This window comes from Scyliorhinus canicula, chromosome 18 (assembly GCF_902713615.1).
Source record: "Scyliorhinus canicula chromosome 18, sScyCan1.1, whole genome shotgun sequence".
Taxonomy (NCBI): Eukaryota; Metazoa; Chordata; class Chondrichthyes; order Carcharhiniformes; family Scyliorhinidae; genus Scyliorhinus; species Scyliorhinus canicula.
Window position 1 is genome coordinate 129025933 of NC_052163.1, and position 18906 is coordinate 129044838.

At 48.3% G+C, this 18906-nt stretch overlaps 1 protein-coding gene across 4 annotated transcripts in view; it reads left to right on the forward strand.

Annotated features, from left to right (window-relative positions):
- The window catches only part of cbarpb (CACN subunit beta associated regulatory protein b), a 240877-nt gene that overhangs the window by 92027 nt on the left and 129944 nt on the right, over positions 1-18906 (forward strand). For all 4 annotated transcript variants that reach the window (XM_038777460.1, XM_038777462.1, XM_038777458.1 and 1 more), the window contains one exon: positions 228-373. In XM_038777460.1, the coding sequence (XP_038633388.1) occupies positions 228-373 (146 nt within the window). The remainder of the gene's footprint in view (positions 1-227; positions 374-18906) is intronic.

An 18906-nucleotide genomic window follows, 5' to 3' on the forward strand; every position in this document is an offset into this window, starting at 1 on the left:
ATTCAGCTTAAGAGAGATTGTATGTCAATTGATTCTTAAAGTTAATTTCCTCTTTACCCCAGGTAGTGCTCTAATTGACAGAGGTGCTTCTGATTGTCTCTGTTTCTAATTCTCCAATGTTCAACGATTTGTCTCGAGTTGTGTGTATGTTTACCTCGCTATCCACCCTTTGGCTATTGGCAAAGATTTGGCTCTTTAATTGATTGTAACATTTTGCTTTGTTACAGGCTATTCCCAAAGACCCGAGTGTCCAGGATGGTTACGTCCTATTGCTCGTCCTTGTATCTGTCTTCATTGGTGGGACTTTGGTTCTACTTTCTGGTATCTTGATTATCTGCAGAAGATGCTGTGAAACTGATCGAAGGTATTCAAGGTAAGTTATGCATCACACATAATGGTAACTCAATTTCGTTAGCTGATGAAATGAAAATCGCTTATTGTCACAAGTAGGCTTCAAATGAAGTTACTGTGAAAAGCTGCGAGTCGCCACATTCTGGTGCCTGTTCGGGGAGGCTGGTACGGGAACTGAACCGTGCTGCTGGCCTGCCTTGGGCTGCTTTCAAAGCCAGCGATTTAGCCCAGTGTGCTAAACCAGCCCAGATTGGAAGAGTTGTTGCCTATCGAGCTAATAAAATTGTTTTGAGAACAGGCAATAGATAAAAATTCGTTCTACATTTTCTTGCACTGCTTTCGGAATGCTGAGTTTGAGTTTCAATGTGTACATATATCATGTTATTAATTTGCTCGAAAGTTTGCACGTAACACTTTTATTGATGCAGCAAAATAATATTCAGATTGCAAGCGATAGTCCCTGGCTGTAATTGTTTCTCACTATACTGTACATCCAAGTTGATATAATTGTTCTGATTAGAAGCTGTATTGTGTTGTGACATTTTACTAGTCTCAGATCCAGCCCCGACTAATGGAATGAAGTTCTCCAATGAATGACAGCTGTTACACATTTTAATCTAAATAAGCCTTGATCGTATCAATCTGGCTCCTGGTGAAAACAAATCTACTGCATAAACTGTTCATAATTCAGCATTAATTGTGCAATCTCATTAATAGAAGCCATAATGATAGGCATTGCCAGAAATGTCACTGGAGCGATAGGGGACAGTCATCTGCTTAACACGTCAGAATACTGTTGGGACTGTTTGCGCAAAGCACCACAAACCATGCTAGCCATGACCTCAGAAATAGTGCCTTATCAGATCCCCCACCATGCTTCACTACTGTGCTGCCATCAATGTGAATAGGAAGATAACTACAACGACCAACAGCAAGAGCCCAGAAACAACCAACAAAGGAATGCCCAGACCAAGCAGTTCTTGATGTGTTGGCTGAGGGAGGAATGTTGTTTAAGTCATCAGAAGAACTCTTTGTTTTTCAAACAATGCTTTAGACTCTGTTACGTCCACCTGAGTGGGTATCACCTGCAACAATTCACCACTTCTTCAGTGTTGCATATCCAAAGTGTCACTGTCTGTGAGGAGTCTGCACATCCTCCCTGTGTGTGCGTGGGTTTCCCCCGGGTGCTCCGGTTTCCTCCCACAGTCCAAAGATGTGCAGGTTAGGTGGATTAGCCGTGATAAATTGCCTTTAGTGTCCAAAATTGCCTTTAGTGTTGGGTGGGGTTTCTGGGTTATTAGGATAGGTGGAGGTGTCAACATGGATTATGTGCTGAAGTGTGTAGTGGGACTTGGACCCCGCAATATTTTGGCTCATGCAACTGAGTTAAGATGGTCCTATCTTGAGAACGAAAAGAGAACATGCTTGGTTCTTTGTGACCACAAATCCTCGTGGTAAGAGAAACTCAAAATATGTACACCAAAAGTAATAGAAAAACAAGTTATAATTGCAGTTCTTGGTCAACCCTGCTGATCGCTGCTTTTTTTGATGTCCATTTGCTATACTTCTGTGAAGGATCAGTAGGGGTGTGTAATAAATAACTTGTTTCTGCCACTTATCAAGGTCATGAGGAATGGTGCCAGCTATCTGTAACTGGCAAACATGACATACAAAATGAGAAAATACATTAATTACATTAAATGCTGAAAACTAAATTCTCAATTAGTCTTGAGGGTATCAAAGGAATTGATTTAGAGCTTCAGTTAAGGGATTTTTTCTGTTCAGATTAGATGCCTTCATCTCATTAAGCACTTCACTCGATAAGTGGGGATTGTAGAGTTGATTTTTCAGACCAGGGACCTGTAGTTAACTTTTAAAGAAACAAGTTGACACTGTACTGTCTCAACTGCTTCATGCATAATCATTTTTTTAAATAATATTATTTATTGTCACAAGTAGGCTTACATTAACACTGCAGTGAAGTTACTGTGAAAATCCCCTCGTCGGCTCGTTCGGGTACACAGAGGGAGAATTCAGAAGGTCCAAATTATCTCATTCAAATCTGGATCTCTGAACAAAATAAACGCCAACATTTTCAAAAAAAAAGTGTTTCCCTAATTTCCATCGCTTTAATTGTAATGGGAACTCAGCACTTAGTCTTCATTGGAAATATATTAAATGAGCTTTAGGATCGATATTGTCCAGATTTGAAATGTGATGAGTCAAGCACGGCTTCAGAACCAATTTAAAAATATCAAAAATTGTGTTTTAAAATCTATCCAGGTTTCTCGGGCTCAACCATTCATTGACTCTTTCATTCCAAAGCAAAAATGTTCATCTGATTTCTGTGCAAAAGTTGTTAACCAATTTTAATTCTGGACGAAAGTGTCCATTCACAGAAATGGGGCGAAATTCTCCGACCCCCAGAGGGTCGGAGAATCGCCTGGGGCCGCCGAAAATCCCGCCCCCGCCGTGGCAGAGATTCCCCGCCACCTGGGAAGTGGCGGCGGCATGAATCTCGCCAGTCCGATCGGCAAGGCCCCTGCGGTGATTCTCCGGCCCGGATGGGCCAAAGTCCCGCCGCTGGGAGGCCTCGCCCGCCGCCGAGGTTTAAACCACCTCTGGAACGGCGGGCTCAGCGGCGCGAGCAGGCCCCCCGGGGTCCTGGGGGGGCGGGGCACGATCGACCCCGGGGGGTGCCCCCACGGTGGCCTGGCCCGCGATCGGGGCCCCCCGCTCAGACTCCGGCCCAGTGCCCTGGCGGCACTCTTTCTCCTTCGCGCACGCACTGGTGGTGACGTCAGTGGCCAGCTGCTGCTGACGTCACTGCCGGCGCATGCGCCGACCGGCGAAAGCCTTTCGGGCAGCCCCGCTGCCGGGGGCGCCGGTTATTTGCGCCAGTCTTCTGGTGCAAACCGCTCCGGCGCGGGGCTGGCCCCCAAAGGTGGGGAGAATTCCCCACCTTTGGGGAGGCCCGACCCCTGAGTCATTGGCGCCACTCCCCTACGCCGGGACCCTCCGTCACGCCGGGTAGGGGAGAATCCCGCCCATGATGTGGAGATGCTGGGGCTGGACTGGGGTGGGCACAGTAAGAAGTCTCACAACACCAGATGCGCTGGCATAGCCACATCATGGCTGCCATCGACACCACAAACCGTCGGATCAAAGTGGAGAGGATCTCGAGGAAGATCGCGGATATTGACACAGACATCAAGTTTCTACAGAGATGCAAGAAAGCAGACAAGATCCTAAAAGGACGACAGATCAAAAAACCCAGTCAAGTCGACGTACAACACAGACTACGCTGAGGGACTCTGCTGTCGCACCTCTCTCACACTCCTCACCCACCTCGTACACCAGCTCTACAGCAGGCACCGCAACCTGGAAGCCAAGATAGAGTCCATATTCTCAACTTGCACTCAGGACAGAGCAGACAGCTGCAGGACACCGCCAAACAGATGAGACAACGGAACCACGTCACTTAAATGCACATCAAGAACAGAAGGCTTGAGAAACTCGGCATCATCACCAGCAGCAACAACCAAACCTTTCCTGTACCACAGTTGAAACCAGTGCCACTACAAGGAAGTCCAGTGTCAAATTGTCGGACTACACCTTTGAACCAGACAAAATCGAAGTTCTCAGCCGAGGGCTCAATTTCTGCCCCATCAACAAAATGGACCCCATCAGTCTCGCGGCAGACACGGAGGAACTCGTCAGGCAAATGAGGTTCCGGGAGTTCTTCCACAAAGCCCAAGATGCCAACAGAGAACCCAATGAGACAACCAATGAACCGGAGCAGCAGACCGAGAGATCTGCGTTGCAGCAACTGAAGAGGAAAGAGTTGAATTGGATCCATCCGGAAGGCCCTAGAATCGACATGTATGCTCAAACTGTCAGGAGATGCTTCAATGCCAGATTCATCAGCCGCACTCACAAAATAGCCCTGAACATCACCCAAGTACAGCGCAACGCCATCTGCGCACTCATTACCAACCGCAACATCATCATAAAACCAGCAGACACAGGAGGAGCCACCATCATACTGAACAGAACAGACTAATGCAAAGAAGTGTACCGACAACTCAACAACCAGGAACACTACAGACAGTTACCCGCAGATCCGAACAAGGAACACACCCGCCAACTCAACCGACTGATCAAAACCTTTGATCCAGATCTTCAGAGCACCCTACATGCTCTCATCCCGCATACTCCCCATGTTGGAAATCTCTACTGCCTCCTAAACATACACAAAGCCAACGCACCTGGCTGTCCCATCGTATCAGGCAACGGGATCCCTGAAAGAGACATAGGCATAGAATTTACAGTGCAGAGGAGGTCATTCAGCCCATCGGGTCTGCACCGGCCCTTGGAAAGAGCACCTCACTTAAGCCCACACCTCCGCCCAATGTCCGTAACCCAGCAACCCCACCCAACCCCTTTGGAAACTAAGGGCGATTTATCATGGCCAATCCACCTAACCTGCACATCTTTGGACTGTGGGAGGAAACCGGAGCACCCGGAGGAAACCCACCCAGACACCGGGAGAACGTGCAGTCTCCACAGACAGTAACCCAAGCCGGCAATCGAACCTGGGGCCCTGGAGCTGTGAAGCGACAGTGCTAACCACTGTGCTACCGTGCCGCCCCTGTGAGAGAACCTCTCTGGCTACATTGAGGGCATCTTGAAACCCATCCTACAAGGAACCCCCAGCTTCTGTCGCAACACGACGGACTTCTTACAGAAACACAGCACCCGTGAACCAGTTGAACCAGGAACATTCCTCATTACAATGGATGTCGCGGCAACTCAACATCAGCAGCCCCCATGACGACAGCATTGCCTGCAACAAACTCAACACCGACAACTGCCAATCTTCAGATGCAATTATACAACTCATCCGCTTAATCCTGGACCACAACGTCTTCACCTTCGACAACAAGTTCTTCATCCAGACACACAGAACAGCCTTGGGGACAAAGTTCGCACCTCAATATTCCAACACTTTCATGCACAAGTTCGAGCAAGACCTCTTCACCACACGGTACCTTCAACCAACACTATACACCAGATACATCAATTACATTTTCTTCCTTTGGACTCACGGCAAAGAATCACTGAAACGACTACACGATGACATCAATAAGTTCCATCCCACATCAGACTCACCATGGACTACTCTCCAGAATCGGTTGTATTCTTGGACACACTCATCTCAATCAAGGACGGTCACCTCAGCACTTCGCTTTACCACAAGCCCACGGATAACCTCACGTTGCTCCACTTCTCCAGCTTTCACCCTAAACACATTGAAGAAGCCGTCCCCCATGGACAAGCCCTCCCTATACACAGGATCTGCTCAGATGAGGACGAATGTGACAGACATCTACGGACGCTGAAAAACGCCCCCATAAGAACAGGATATGGCGCTTGACTCATTGATCGCCACAGGGGAAAATTGCACCGACCTCCTCAGAAGACGAACATGGAACATGACCAACAGAGTACCCTTCATCGTCCAGTACTTCTCCGAAGTGGAGAAACTACAACATCTTCTTTGGAGCCTTCAACATGTCATCGATGCCGACGAACATCTCGCCAAGGCCATCCTCACACATCCTCTATAATTATCGTGCAATTGTATCTCTCCCACTTCTGCTGTGATTGTGAACCTGCCTCCACTTCACCTGATGATGGAGCGGCGCTCTGAAAGCTTGAGATTTCAATAAACCTGTTGGACATTAACCCGGTATTGTGAGACTATTCACAGAAAGAAGTATTTCAGTTACATTCTGTAATATGGCAACTGATAGAGGAATTAATTTGATGCCAGAGGTGATGTACATTTTGGATGATTAATTCCTGTCAGTAAAATGACTCCAGTGGGAAAATGTATATGGTCAGTATCCATGTGTGCATGTTTATTTGGTTCAGCGCTGCTTTTGGCAGTCTGCATCACATTGCTTAGTAGCAAGACACACCAATTTGTCTTCACTAAATGCTGATTTGATAGACCTACGGGACTCTTGGCACTGTCTCGGTTGTAGAATTTAACATGAATTTAAGATGAATTGGCTATTAAATTTACTCTGTCATGATTACTAAAGGAAATCTTCACTATAAGCACAAGTACAAATATCTATTTTAAAATGGATTGGATTATGACTCCGCCTTGTTCCATTTAACATGTCTAAATTAGAAATAGTAAGAAGTCTTACAACACCAGGTTAAAGTCCAACAGGTTTGATTCAAACACGAGCTTTCGGAGCACTGCTCCTTCCTCAGGTGAATGGCGAGGTATCGAGCAGAGACTGGAGGATGTGCCTAACCGGAGGCCCAGCCAGAGGCTGCAGGACAGGTGGCAGCAGCGAGGCTCCGGCAAGCCCGGAGGACCAGGGAGGAACTCATATTTGCCCGATTCACTTAGGATGTGGCCTGGTCCATCATCGCTACCTTACCCACCCCCATCTTCCAACCTCCCAGGGTATGTGTCACATCACTCTGGGGTGCTGGGACTGTGTCGGCACCATCAGTGGGTCACTGTCGAGGGCAGGGGGGGTGATGATAACTTGCAGAGAGCTGAGCGTCAGTGCTCCTCAATCGATACCATAGTCTGACTCCTGCCTGTCTGCTGAGTGCTCGGGGTGTGTCCTGAGACGAGGAGGAGATGCCTGGAGAGGCCAAGGGTTCAGAGGTCGGCCCCCATTGCGGAAGAAAGTGACAGAGGCAAGCGTCATGGCGGCCCAGTGGTTAGCACCACTGCCTCACGGCGCCGAGGACCCAGGTTCAGTCCCGGCCCCGGGTCACTGTCTGTGTGGAGTTTGCACATTCTCCCCGTGTCTGCTTGGGTCTCACCCCCACAACCCAAAGATGAGCAGGGTAGGTGGATTGGCCATGCTAAATTGCCCCTTAATTGGAAAAAAAGAATTGGGTACTTTAAACTTAAAAAAAAAGAAAATGACAGAGGCGTCATATTACATGTGCTCAAGGGTGTTTTGTGTGTTATACAATTCCCCACTCTCCCAATGGTTCCAGACCCCCGAACAGATCCCGCTCACCACCACACTTAGAAATCTTTCCGGAGAATCGCGCTCCCTATCTTTTATTTTCCCATTCCTCTCCTGCCTTTTGATCTTTGTTCCAGCGTGTGCCATACGCAGTCGTTTACTTTTCACTATCCCACTTTGAGCTTCCATATTGCTGCAGTCTACAATCCAGTTCCTAAACTGTACTTCACTATCACGGAATCATAAAATCATAGGATGGCACAGGACTAAAGGACACAATTTGGACATTGTGCCTCCACCGGCTCTTTTTAAAGAGCTTTCCAATTACTCCCCTCTTCTCCCCCCATGGGCTTGCAAAATAACCCCCTTAAAGTATTTATCGAATTCTTCCTCGAAAGTTGCTGTTGAATCTGCTTCCACTAGTCTTTCAGGTATTGCATCCCAGGTGATACCAACTTGTGTAAAAAAGAAATCCCCCCATCTCGACTCTGGTTCTTTAATGTCTCACTGTGTTTATTATATTGATTTATGAGCCATCTTTTGAAACTCCATCTACACAAAATCAATCAAACTATCTTCACCCTTCCTATTCAGTACTTCAACAAGTAACTCAATTCAACCGAACACAGCTTGCCTCTCCTGCATTAGTGCCTGCTGTCATTTATTAACCCACATTTTTTCTAAGCACACTTAAATTTGTTTTGGAGTATTGTCTCTGAACGTTTCCCATCACCACCCTGGAGGTGGGCTCCAGCATTTGGGAGGAGAGGTAGGCAGCCATGGCAGAGGGTGGGAGCCCTGCCAGGGGGAGGCTTCCTTGAGAGCGCTAAGAGTACTCCAGCTCGTCCCAACCCACGAGGAGTTTGTGAAAGGCACTTGCGTAATGGAGTCAAAATTTGCTGTCTTTCGTATTTTTTATTTGATGCTGGCATGGTCTGTCATGTAGTTAAGCACAAAACTAGTACTCACTGCATGCATAATCAACCAATATACCTAATTGAGTTAATTCATCATGAACGTGAGTCATACCACTTTGTAGCCATTGTTCATCTGTCATTTATTTCACCAAATGAAAGATCCCCTGTAAAGATCCACTTTCATTAGTGAACACAAAACATATTTATTAATAAGAATTGTATAGCAGCCACATGGCTGAAGCTAGCTCCCAAATGTATCAGCCTGGGAGCCTCTCTTACCAAGGGGTGATTCCACACTCTGAGTCCCGATTGGTCACACAGGCCATGTGATCCTTACTCTGCCCTTAAAGTGACAATCACCACATTGTTCCCCCTTCAACTCCTTTATACAACTTTCAATAACCAATTCACTCAGCCCGAAATATTAACTAAACATTGTGTACATGAGTTGAACAATTATAAATCAAGTCTTTGATGGGGTTTTCAGTTCTTTGTAGAGCTGCATGATTCTGTTTTCTGAGATGCTTCCACAGGATCGACATTAACAGAAACTGCAGTAACGGTACCTCTTCTGGCACAGGCAGCTCCCAACTATTTGCTTCCGTGGAGACATCAGTTGTGACTACAGGTCGAGCAGGCACTTTGGTGCCTCCAAGTTCAAAACATTTTGTGATTGCAATACTGACTGCTGGAGCATCTCTCTACTCAAGTGGTCCATGGGCAGCATGGTGGCACAGTGGTTAGCACTGCGGCCTCACAGTTCCAGGATCCCCGGTTCAATTCTGGCCTCGGGTGAGAGTCTGTGTGGAGTCTGCACTTTCTACCCGTGTCTGCGTGGGTTTCCTCCCACAGTCCAAAGATGTGCAGGTTAGGTGGATTGGCCACGCTAATTGTTCCTTAGTGTCCAAAAGTTTAGGTGGGGTTACTGGGTTACAGGGATAGGGTGGAGACATGGGTTTAAATAGGGTGCTCTTTCCAAGGGCCGGTGCAGACTCGATGGGCCGAATGGCTTCCTTCTGCACTGTAAATTCTAAACTTACAAACGATCTGTCCCTCCATGTTGACTTGGTATGACAGGGGTCCAGTCTTAGAGACAATAATTCTAACCTTGGATCCAACCTTGATCCACCACCAAAGTTTTTCACCTATACGGCTTTATTGACCATAAATGATCGCACTGTACTGTGTGAATCGTGGCTTGTTTTCTTATTACTTTCTTGGTCTCAACCCTCCCGGCAGATTTGGAAACAGTATCAGGCTCATCCTTGCACAAGAGGAGGTCCCGTTTACCCTTCGCAGTGCCTCACTCCATACTCCCCAATTGATCTCCCTTCCAATACCCCGCTCACAATCACATATCTCCCACCCAGATCCCTCACCGCCTTCCCACTCACTAATCCCATTTTTTTACTCATTAAAATTGCCACACCCCTTGATTTCAAATCAAACCCCGAGTGAAAACCTTACCCGACCCACCCCTTCCTTAACCTAATCTGGCCCTTCACACGGAGGTGTGTCTCCTGAAAAATGACCATCCCCCGCTTTCAAGCTCCTGAGGTGCGTGAACACCTGCAACCTTTTAACCGGCCCATTCAGTCCCCGGACGCTCCACGTTACCAACCTTACCGGAGGCTTGCGCCTCCAATCCCCTCTACCATCCGTCATCTTCCCCACTTAACTCCTGCCCCTTTAATTCCACTCTGTACCTCGCCCATCCCAGATGGCCCCTTTCTTTGCCCTTGACCATGTCATCTCTCACCTCCTGCCGCATTGCAGAAACCGCTTTCCCCTTCCCCTTCTTCCCCCCCCCCCACTTCCCCTTTCCCCCTCCCCCCGGCCACACCACTTGGCCTTCTCCCCAACCACCTTACATCCGTTCACCAGCATAACCTGCTAGCGTGGCTGCCCCTGCCCCAAGGCACATCCTAATGACCTCACCCCCCCCCCCCCCCCCCCCCCCCCCCTCACCCCACCCCTCAGCTCAGGGAAGAAGGCCTCCTGCTGGCCTTACCCTCCCCCACCCAAACTGGGACTTCTCCTGAACTCCAGACTGCCTTGTCAAAATGCAAACAAACATGTTAAACACAAACAGTCCCATAAAACAGGAGGGGGATGGGAACATCATTCTCCACATAAACCTTTCACCCCTACAACTCCTTACAACCTCAACATTGAACAGAAACCCCCCCCCCCCCCCCCCCCCCTCACAAAAAAGGCAAAAATCCCCCAATCCCTACACCCACTTCAAACATGCTCCCGGCCATTACCTAGTGCCAGCACCCCGGTTCCCAAGCATTGTCCACTCAGTTCCCCCCCCCCCCCAGTTTATGCTCCTTAATGAAATCTTCGGCTGCTTCTGGGGTCTCGAAATAATACTCCCGGCCTCCGAACGTCACCCATTATTTCGCCGGGTAGAGCACCCCAAACCTAATCTGCCGCTGGTACAGCACCGCCTTGGCCTCGTTGAAACCTGCCCACTGTTTTCCCAACTCGGCTACAATGTCCTGATAAATCCGGACGTTATTTCCCTCCCAGTCGCAGCTACGTTTCTCCCTGGCCCACCGTAGAATTTTCTCTTTCTCCATAAATGTATGGAACCTCACGATCACCGCCCGCGGCGGCTCGCCAGCTCTAGGCTTCTGCCTCAGAGACCTATGCGCTCTGTCCACTTCAGGTGCCTTATGCAGCACCCCTTCTGCCACCAGCCCCGCCAGCATCCTCGAGACGTACCTCGTGACACTCACAGCTTCCACTCCTTCAGGCAGGCCCACTGTTCACAGGTTCTGTCTTCTCGAGGGGCGGAATTCTCCGTTCCCCACGTGGCATGGGAGAATCGTGGGAGGGCCTCCCGACATTTTTTACGCCCCCCTGGCGCCCCCAGCGATTCTCTCCCCCCTCCCCCCTCCCAACCCCACTCGGAAAAATCGGCGCTCGCCATTTTTCACGGCGAACGGCGATTCTCCGAGCTCGATGGGCCGAGTGGCCGGCCCTTCACGCCTGTTTCACCACGGCAGCAACCACACCTGGTCGCTGCATTCGCGAACCGGGCGTCAGATGCCCATTTGGGGCATCTAGGGGCCCGATTGGCACGGGAGCACCACGACTGTGCTCGGGAGGGGACAGGCCCACGATCGGTGCCCACCGGTCATCGGGCCAGTGTCCAAAACAGACACACCCACCACATCTTGCCGGGCGGCTGAGGAGAAAGACAAGGTCGCGGCCGGAAACGACGGGGGCCCGCTCCTAGCCCCCCGGGTGGGGGTGAATTAGGTGTGGGGAGCGAGCCCCGAGGCCATCATGAACCTCGGCCGATTTCACGACGGCCATCCCGATTTTTATCGAGAGCGTAGAATACCGCCCGAGGTATTTTCCTGCTCCTCAACCTTTGCCCTCAACGTCTTACAAAGGTCTCCTCGGAGCCCCACCTCCGCCTCCAGAGCCTAACTCCCTCTCTAACAGCACTGTGGAAGGACCTACATCACATGGAATGCAGTAGTTCAAGAAGAAAGCTCACCATCATCTCTGGGGCAATTAGTGATGGGCAATAAATGGTGGTCTAGCCATTTAGTCCCGTTGTCCTCTTAGCCCTGGGTCTGGTGTCAATCTACCACTCGCACTGTTTCTTCCTTCTCACTTCAGGGCAGAATTTCCATGCTGTCTATTCCCGGCAGCTAGCTGCCCAGTTGCCACATCCGTCCCAAAAGTGATCTTGTGATAATGTTGTCATAATCTTGGCCCTGCCGAAGCCTATGGCATAGGGGGCTTCGTCTTCCCAGAATCCCTGGGGGAACATGCGCTCCCCGGCTAAAGGAGGCGGAGCTTCTGGTATAAAACTGGCCGGCACTCACCCGGTTGGGTAGCCCTTGCTTGGACTCCCTGAAATATGCCTCCCGGAGTAGCACAGCAGTTAGCACTGTGGCTTCACAGCTCCAAGGTCCCAGGTTCAATTCCCGGCTTGGGTCACTGTCTGTGCGGAGTCTGCACATTCTCCCCGTGTCTGCGTGGGTTTCCTCCGGGTGCTCCAGTTTCCTCCCACTATTCCTGAAAGACGTGCTGTTAGGTGAATTGGACATTCTGAATTCTCCCTCCGTGTACCCGGACAGGCGCCGGAGTGTGGCAACTCGGGGATTTTCACAGTAACTTCATTGCAGTGTTAATGTAAGCCTACTTGTGACAATAAAGATTGTTACAATGTTTAACCTCGCAACTCGATGTGGACACCCTCCTTTTTGGCGGACATAATAAATTTCACCATTTAGAAAGAACTTGCATTCACATAGCGCCTTTCACAACTGCAGGACATTCCAAAGCCAGTGAATTGTCATTGCTGTTTAATCGCAATGTTAGTCGGTGCCTTACTGTGCAGACAGTGAAAAGAGAATGGGTTGTCAGACTGTGGGGGGGTTGGCGAGACATTCAAATACTTCTGGTGACATCACAGCAAGGCATGCGACCTATGACATGAGATGTATTGCATCACAATACATAATAACATGGAATGCAGGAGCTCATTTGTACCCAGCAAGGTGTCATGGATAGTGATGTGATAATGACCGGATAGGTTGAGCCTGCAAAATGAGGTTATGCAAACCCATTTTTGGCCCCTATTTCTGATGATACTAGTTTGGGCATGAATGTTGGCTAGGATTCTGGGACAAATTATTTGAGACCGTGCTATTACATAGTTATATAGTGAAATTATGGCACGGTAGCACGATCCTTTAAAACTGAGATGAGGAGGAATTTCTTCAGCCAGTGGTGAATCTGTGGAACTCTTTGCCGCAGAAGGCTGTGGAAGCCAAATCATTGAGTGTCTTGAAGACAGAGATAGATAGCTTCTTCATTTAAAAAAAATAAATTTAGAGTACCCAATTATTTTTTCCAATTAAGGGGCAATTTAGCGTGGCCAATCCACCTATCCTGCACATCTTTTGGGTTGTGGGGGCGAAACCCACGCAGACATGGGGAGAATGTGCAAACTCCACACGGATAGTGACCCAGAGCCGGGATTCGAACCCGGGTCTTCAGCGCCGTAGGCAGCAATGCTAACCACTGTGCCACTGTGCTGCCCTGATAGCTTCTTCATTAAAAAGCGGGTCAGGGGTTATGGGGAGAAGGCAGGAGAATGGGGATGAGAGAATATCAGCCATGATTGAACGGTGAAGCAGACTCGATGGGCTGAGTGGCCTAATTCTGCTACTATATCTTATGGTCTTATGGACCCAAAAGATGTGCTGTTCGGTGAATTGGACATTCTGAATTCTCCCTCTGTGTACCCGAACAGGGGCCGGAGTGTGGCGACTAGAGGATTTTCATAGTAACTTCATTGCAGTGTTAATGTAAGCCTACTTGTGACAATAATAAAGATTATTATTATGGTATCTTTTGCATCCACTTTAGAGGGCTCTTGTTTAACATTATCTGAAAGACACCATCTCCTTCAGTGTATAGAAAACAAGGAATATTTGGATTGATCATAAAACAGTCGTAATCTTTACCTCAGATTAGGTAATCTTGCATAAATACCTGAGGGAAACAATTTGTTTTAATATGGATTGGATCCAAAGGGATCAAGAAAATCTCCAATATATATATCTATTATCTCCATTATTTAATCTTAGCTTGTTGACTAAAGTCTCATTAACACATCAACGCCCTGTAAATTCAACTTCAGAATGGAAAGTAAATATGGACAATAATATACTTGTATCAGAGTTTCCTGTATTACAACAGTAAGTAATTGCTCGGTCTGACTGTGTTATATAAACACAAGATCTTTCTTCCCCTTTCTTTACAGCAACAAAATCCTTTGTTGTGAAGATTAACCTGTGGTTAAAGATTTGCACTTTGAAGCATTTCCAATACTTCACTACTTCCCCAGAATTTTCCCAAGGAGCAGCAAATCTTACTAAGACCGATCAATTTGATCACATCCATGGCTTCCATGATCATTAAATCCTGTCCTGGGGAATAAGGCACATAAATAACATGGTGATGTGCACAAGGCTGTTGTATAAAAGGAATACAACACCAGTCAGCAATGAGGAGTGTCAGACACATTTCCATGCTGATTACACGAACTCGAACTGCAGCAGGTTATCTCACTGAAGTTATGCATCAATCACATTTCAAACACCAAATTGAGGTAAATTGCTCCTGTTCAAAAATTCATGTTCAGGCATCAGGATTCCACATAATCTTTAGGAAATAAACAAAATTAATTTTGCCACCTGATTATCCAGCGTGGGGATAATGTTGCAATGCTGATTATTATTGGGCAGCATGGTAGCACAGTGGTAGGCACAGTTGCTTCACAGCTCCAGGATACGAAGTTGGATTCCCGCTTGGGTCACTGTGCGGAGTCTGCACGTTCTCCCCATGTCAGCGTGGGTTTCCTCCGGGTGCTCCAGTTTCCTCCCACTGTCCAAAGGTGCGCAGGTTGGTGGATTGGCCATGATCAATTGCCCTTCATGTCCAAAAAGGTTAGGTGAGGTTACTGGGTGACAGGGATAGGGTGTACGTGTGGGGTTAAGTTGAGTGCTCTTTCTAAGGGCCAGTGCAGACTCGATGGGCCGTATGGCTTCCTTCTGCACTGTAAATTCTATGATCCAATATCCAGTGTGGGGACAGTGTTGCAATGCTGTTAATATCCAGCGTGGGGACAGTGTTGCAATGTTGGTTATTATCCTGCGTGGGGACAGTGTTGCAATGCTGTTATTATCCAGTGTGGGGACAGTGTTGCAATGTGGTTATTATCCAGTGTGGGGACAGTGTTGCAATGCTGGTTATTATCCAGTGTGGGGACAGTGTTGCAATGCGGTTATTATCCAGCGTGGGGACAGTGTTGCAATGCTGTTATTATCCAGTGTAGGGACAGTGTTGCAATGCTGTTATTATCCAGTGTGGGGACAGTGTTGCAATGCGGTTATTATCCAGCATGGGGACAGTGTTGCAATGCTGGTTATTGTCCAGCGTAGGGACAGTGTTGCAATGCTGTTATTATCCAGCGTGGGGACAGTGTTGCAATGCGGTTATGATCCAGTGTGGGGACAGTGTTGCAATGCGGTTATGATCCAGTGTGGGGACAGTGTTGCAATGCTGTTATTATCCAGCGTGGGGACAGTGTTGCAATGCTGTTATTATCCAGCGTAGGGACAGTGTTGCAATGCTGTTATTATCCAGCGTGGGGACAGTGTTGCAATGCGGTTATTATCCAGCGTGGGGACAGTGTTGCAATGCTGTTATTATCCAGCGTGGGGACAGTGTTGCAATGCTGGTTATTATCCAGCGTGGGGACAGTGTTGCAATGCTGTTATTATCCAGCGTGGGGACAGTGTAGCAATGCTGGTTATTATCCAGCGTGGGGACAGTGTTGCAATGCTGGTTATTATCCAGCGTGGGGACAGTGTTGCAATGTGGTTATTATCCAGTGTGGGGACAGTGTTGCAATGTGGTTATTATCCAGCATGGGGACAGTGTTGCATTGCTATTATTATCCAGCATGGGGACAGTGTTGCAATGCGGTTATTATCCAGTGTGGGGACAGTGGTGCAATGCGGTTATCATCCAGCGTGGGGACAGTGTTGCAATGCTGTTATTATCCAGTGTGGGGACAGTGTTGCAATGCGGTTATTATCCAGTGTGGGGACAGTGGTGCAATGCGGTTATCATCCAGCATGGGGACAGTGTAGCAATGCTGGTTATTATCCAGCGTGGGGACAGTGTTGCAATGTGGTTATTATCCAGTGTGGGGACAGTGTTGCAATGTGGTTATTATCCAGCGTGGGGACAGTGTTGCAATGCTGGTTATTATCCAGCGTGGGGACAGTGTTGCAATGCTGGTTATTATCCAGCGTGGGGACAGTGGTGCAATGCGGTTATTATCCAGTGTGGGGACTGTGTTGCAATGCGGTTATTATCCAGCGTGGGGACAGTGTTGCAATGCTGGTTATTATCCAGCGTGGGGACTGTGTTGCAATGCGGTTATTATCCAGCGTGGGGACAGTGTTGCAATGCTGATTATTATCCACCGTGGGGACTGTGTTGCAATGCGGTTATTATCCAGCGTGGGGACAGTGTTGCAATGCTGATTATTATCCACCGTGGGGACTGTGTTGCAATGCGGTTATTATCCAGCGTGGGGACAGTGTTGCAATGTGGTTATTATCCAGCGTGGGGACTGTGTTGCAATGCGGTTATTATCCAGCGTGGGGACTGTGTTGCAATGTGGTTATTATCCAGCGTGGGGACTGTGTTGCAATGTGGTTATTATCCAGCATGGGGACAGTGTTGCAATGTGGTTATTATCCAGTGTGGGGACAGTGTTGCAATGCGGTTATTATCCAGCATGGGGACTGTGTTGCAATGCTGTTATTATCCAGCATGGGGACTGTGTTGCAATGCTGTTATTATCCAGCGTGGGGACAGTGTTGCAATGCTGGTTATTATCCAGCGTGGGGACAGTGTTGCAATGCTGTTATCCAGCGTAGGGACAGTGTTGCAATGCTGGTTATTATCCAGCATGGGGACAGTGTTGCAATGCTGTTATTATCTAGCATGCGGACAGTGTTGCATTGCTATTATTATCCAGCATGGGGACAGTGTTGCAATGCGGTTATTATCCAGCGTAGGGACAGTGTTGCAATGCTGGTTATCATCCAGTGTGGGGACAGTGTTGCAATGCTGGTTATTATCCAGCGTGGGGACAGTGTTGCAATGCGGTTATTATCCAGCGTGGGGACAGTGTTGCAATGCTGTTATTATCCAGCGTGGGGACAGTGTAGCAATGCTGGTTATTATCCAGCGTGGGGACAGTGTTGCAATGCTGGTTATTATCCAGCGTGGGGACAGTGTTGCAATGTGGTTATTATCCAGTGTGGGGACAGTGGTGCAATGCGGTTATCATCCAGCATGGGGACAGTGTAGCAATACTGGTTATTATCCAGCGTGGGGACAGTGTTGCAATGTGGTTATTATCCAGTGTGGGGACAGTGTTGCAATGTGGTTATTATCCAGCGTGGGGACAGTGTTGCAATGCTGGTTATTATCCAGCGTGGGGACAGTGTTGCAATGCTGGTTATTATCCAGCGTGGGGACAGTGGTGCAATGCGGTTATTATCCAGTGTGGGGACTGTGTTGCAATGCGGTTATTATCCAGCGTGGGGACAGTGTTGCAATGCGGTTATTATCCAGCGTGGGGACAGTGTTGCAATGCTGGTTATTATCCAGCGTGGGGACTGTGTTGCAATGCGGTTATTATCCAGCGTGGGGACAGTGTTGCAATGCTGGTTATTATCCAGCGTGGGGACTGTGTTGCAATGCGGTTATGATCCAGTGTGGGGACAGTGTTGCAATGCTGATTATTATCCACCGTGGGGACTGTGTTGCAATGCGGTTATTATCCAGCGTGGGGACAGTGTTGCAATGTGGTTATTATCCAGCGTGGGGACTGTGTTGCAATGCGGTTATTATCCAGTGTGGGGACTGTGTTGCAATGCTGTTATTATCCAGCATGGGGACTGTGTTGCAATGCTGTTATTATCCAGCGTGGGGACAGTGTTGCAATGCTGGTTATTATCCAGCGTGGGGACAGTGTTGCAATGCTGTTATCCAGCGTAGGGACAGTGTTGCAATGCTGGTTATTATCCAGCATGGGGACAGTGTTGCAATGCTGTTATTATCTAGCATGCGGACAGTGTTGCATTGCTATTATTATCCAGCATGGGGACAGTGTTGCAATGCGGTTATTATCCAGTGTGGGGACAGTGTTGCAATGCGGTTATGATCCAGTGTGGGGACAGTGTTGCAATGCGGTTATTATCCAGCGTGGGGACAGTGTTGCAATGCTGTTATTATCCAGTGTGGGGACAGTGTTGCAATGTTGGTTATTATCCATCGTGGGGACAGTGTTGCAATGCTGTTATTATCCAGCGTGGAGACAGTGTTGCAATGCTGTTATTATCCAGCGTGGGGACAGTGTTGCAACGCGGTTGTTACCCAGCGTGGGGACAGTGTTGCAATGCGGTTATTATCCAGTGTGGGGACAGTGTTGCAATGCTGTTTTTATCCAGTGTGGGGACAGTGTTGCAATGCTGGTTATTATCCAGCGTGGGGACAGTGTTGCAATAGAACATTACAGCGCAGTACGGGCCCTTCGGCCCTCGATGTTGCGCCGACCTGTGAAACCATCTGAAGCCTATGTGACCTACACTATTCCATTTTCATCCATCTGTCTATCCAGTGACCACTTAAATGCCCTTAAAGTTGGCGAGTCTACTACTGTTGCAGGCAGGGCGTTCCACACCCCTACTACTCTCTGAGTAAAGAAACTGCCTCTGACATCTGTCCTATATCTACCACCCCTCAATTTAAAGCTATGTCCCCTCATGTTGGTCATCACCATCCGAGGAAAGAGACTCTCACTGTCCACCCTATCTAACCCTCTGACTATCTTATATGTCACTATTAAGTCACCTCTCAGCCTTCTCTCTAACGAAAACAACCTCAAGTCCCTGAGCCTTTCCTCTTAAGACCTTCCCTCCATACCAGGCAACATCCTAGTAAATCTCCTCTGAACACTTTCCAAAGCTTCCACATCCTTCCTCTAATGTGGTGACCAGAACTGCACG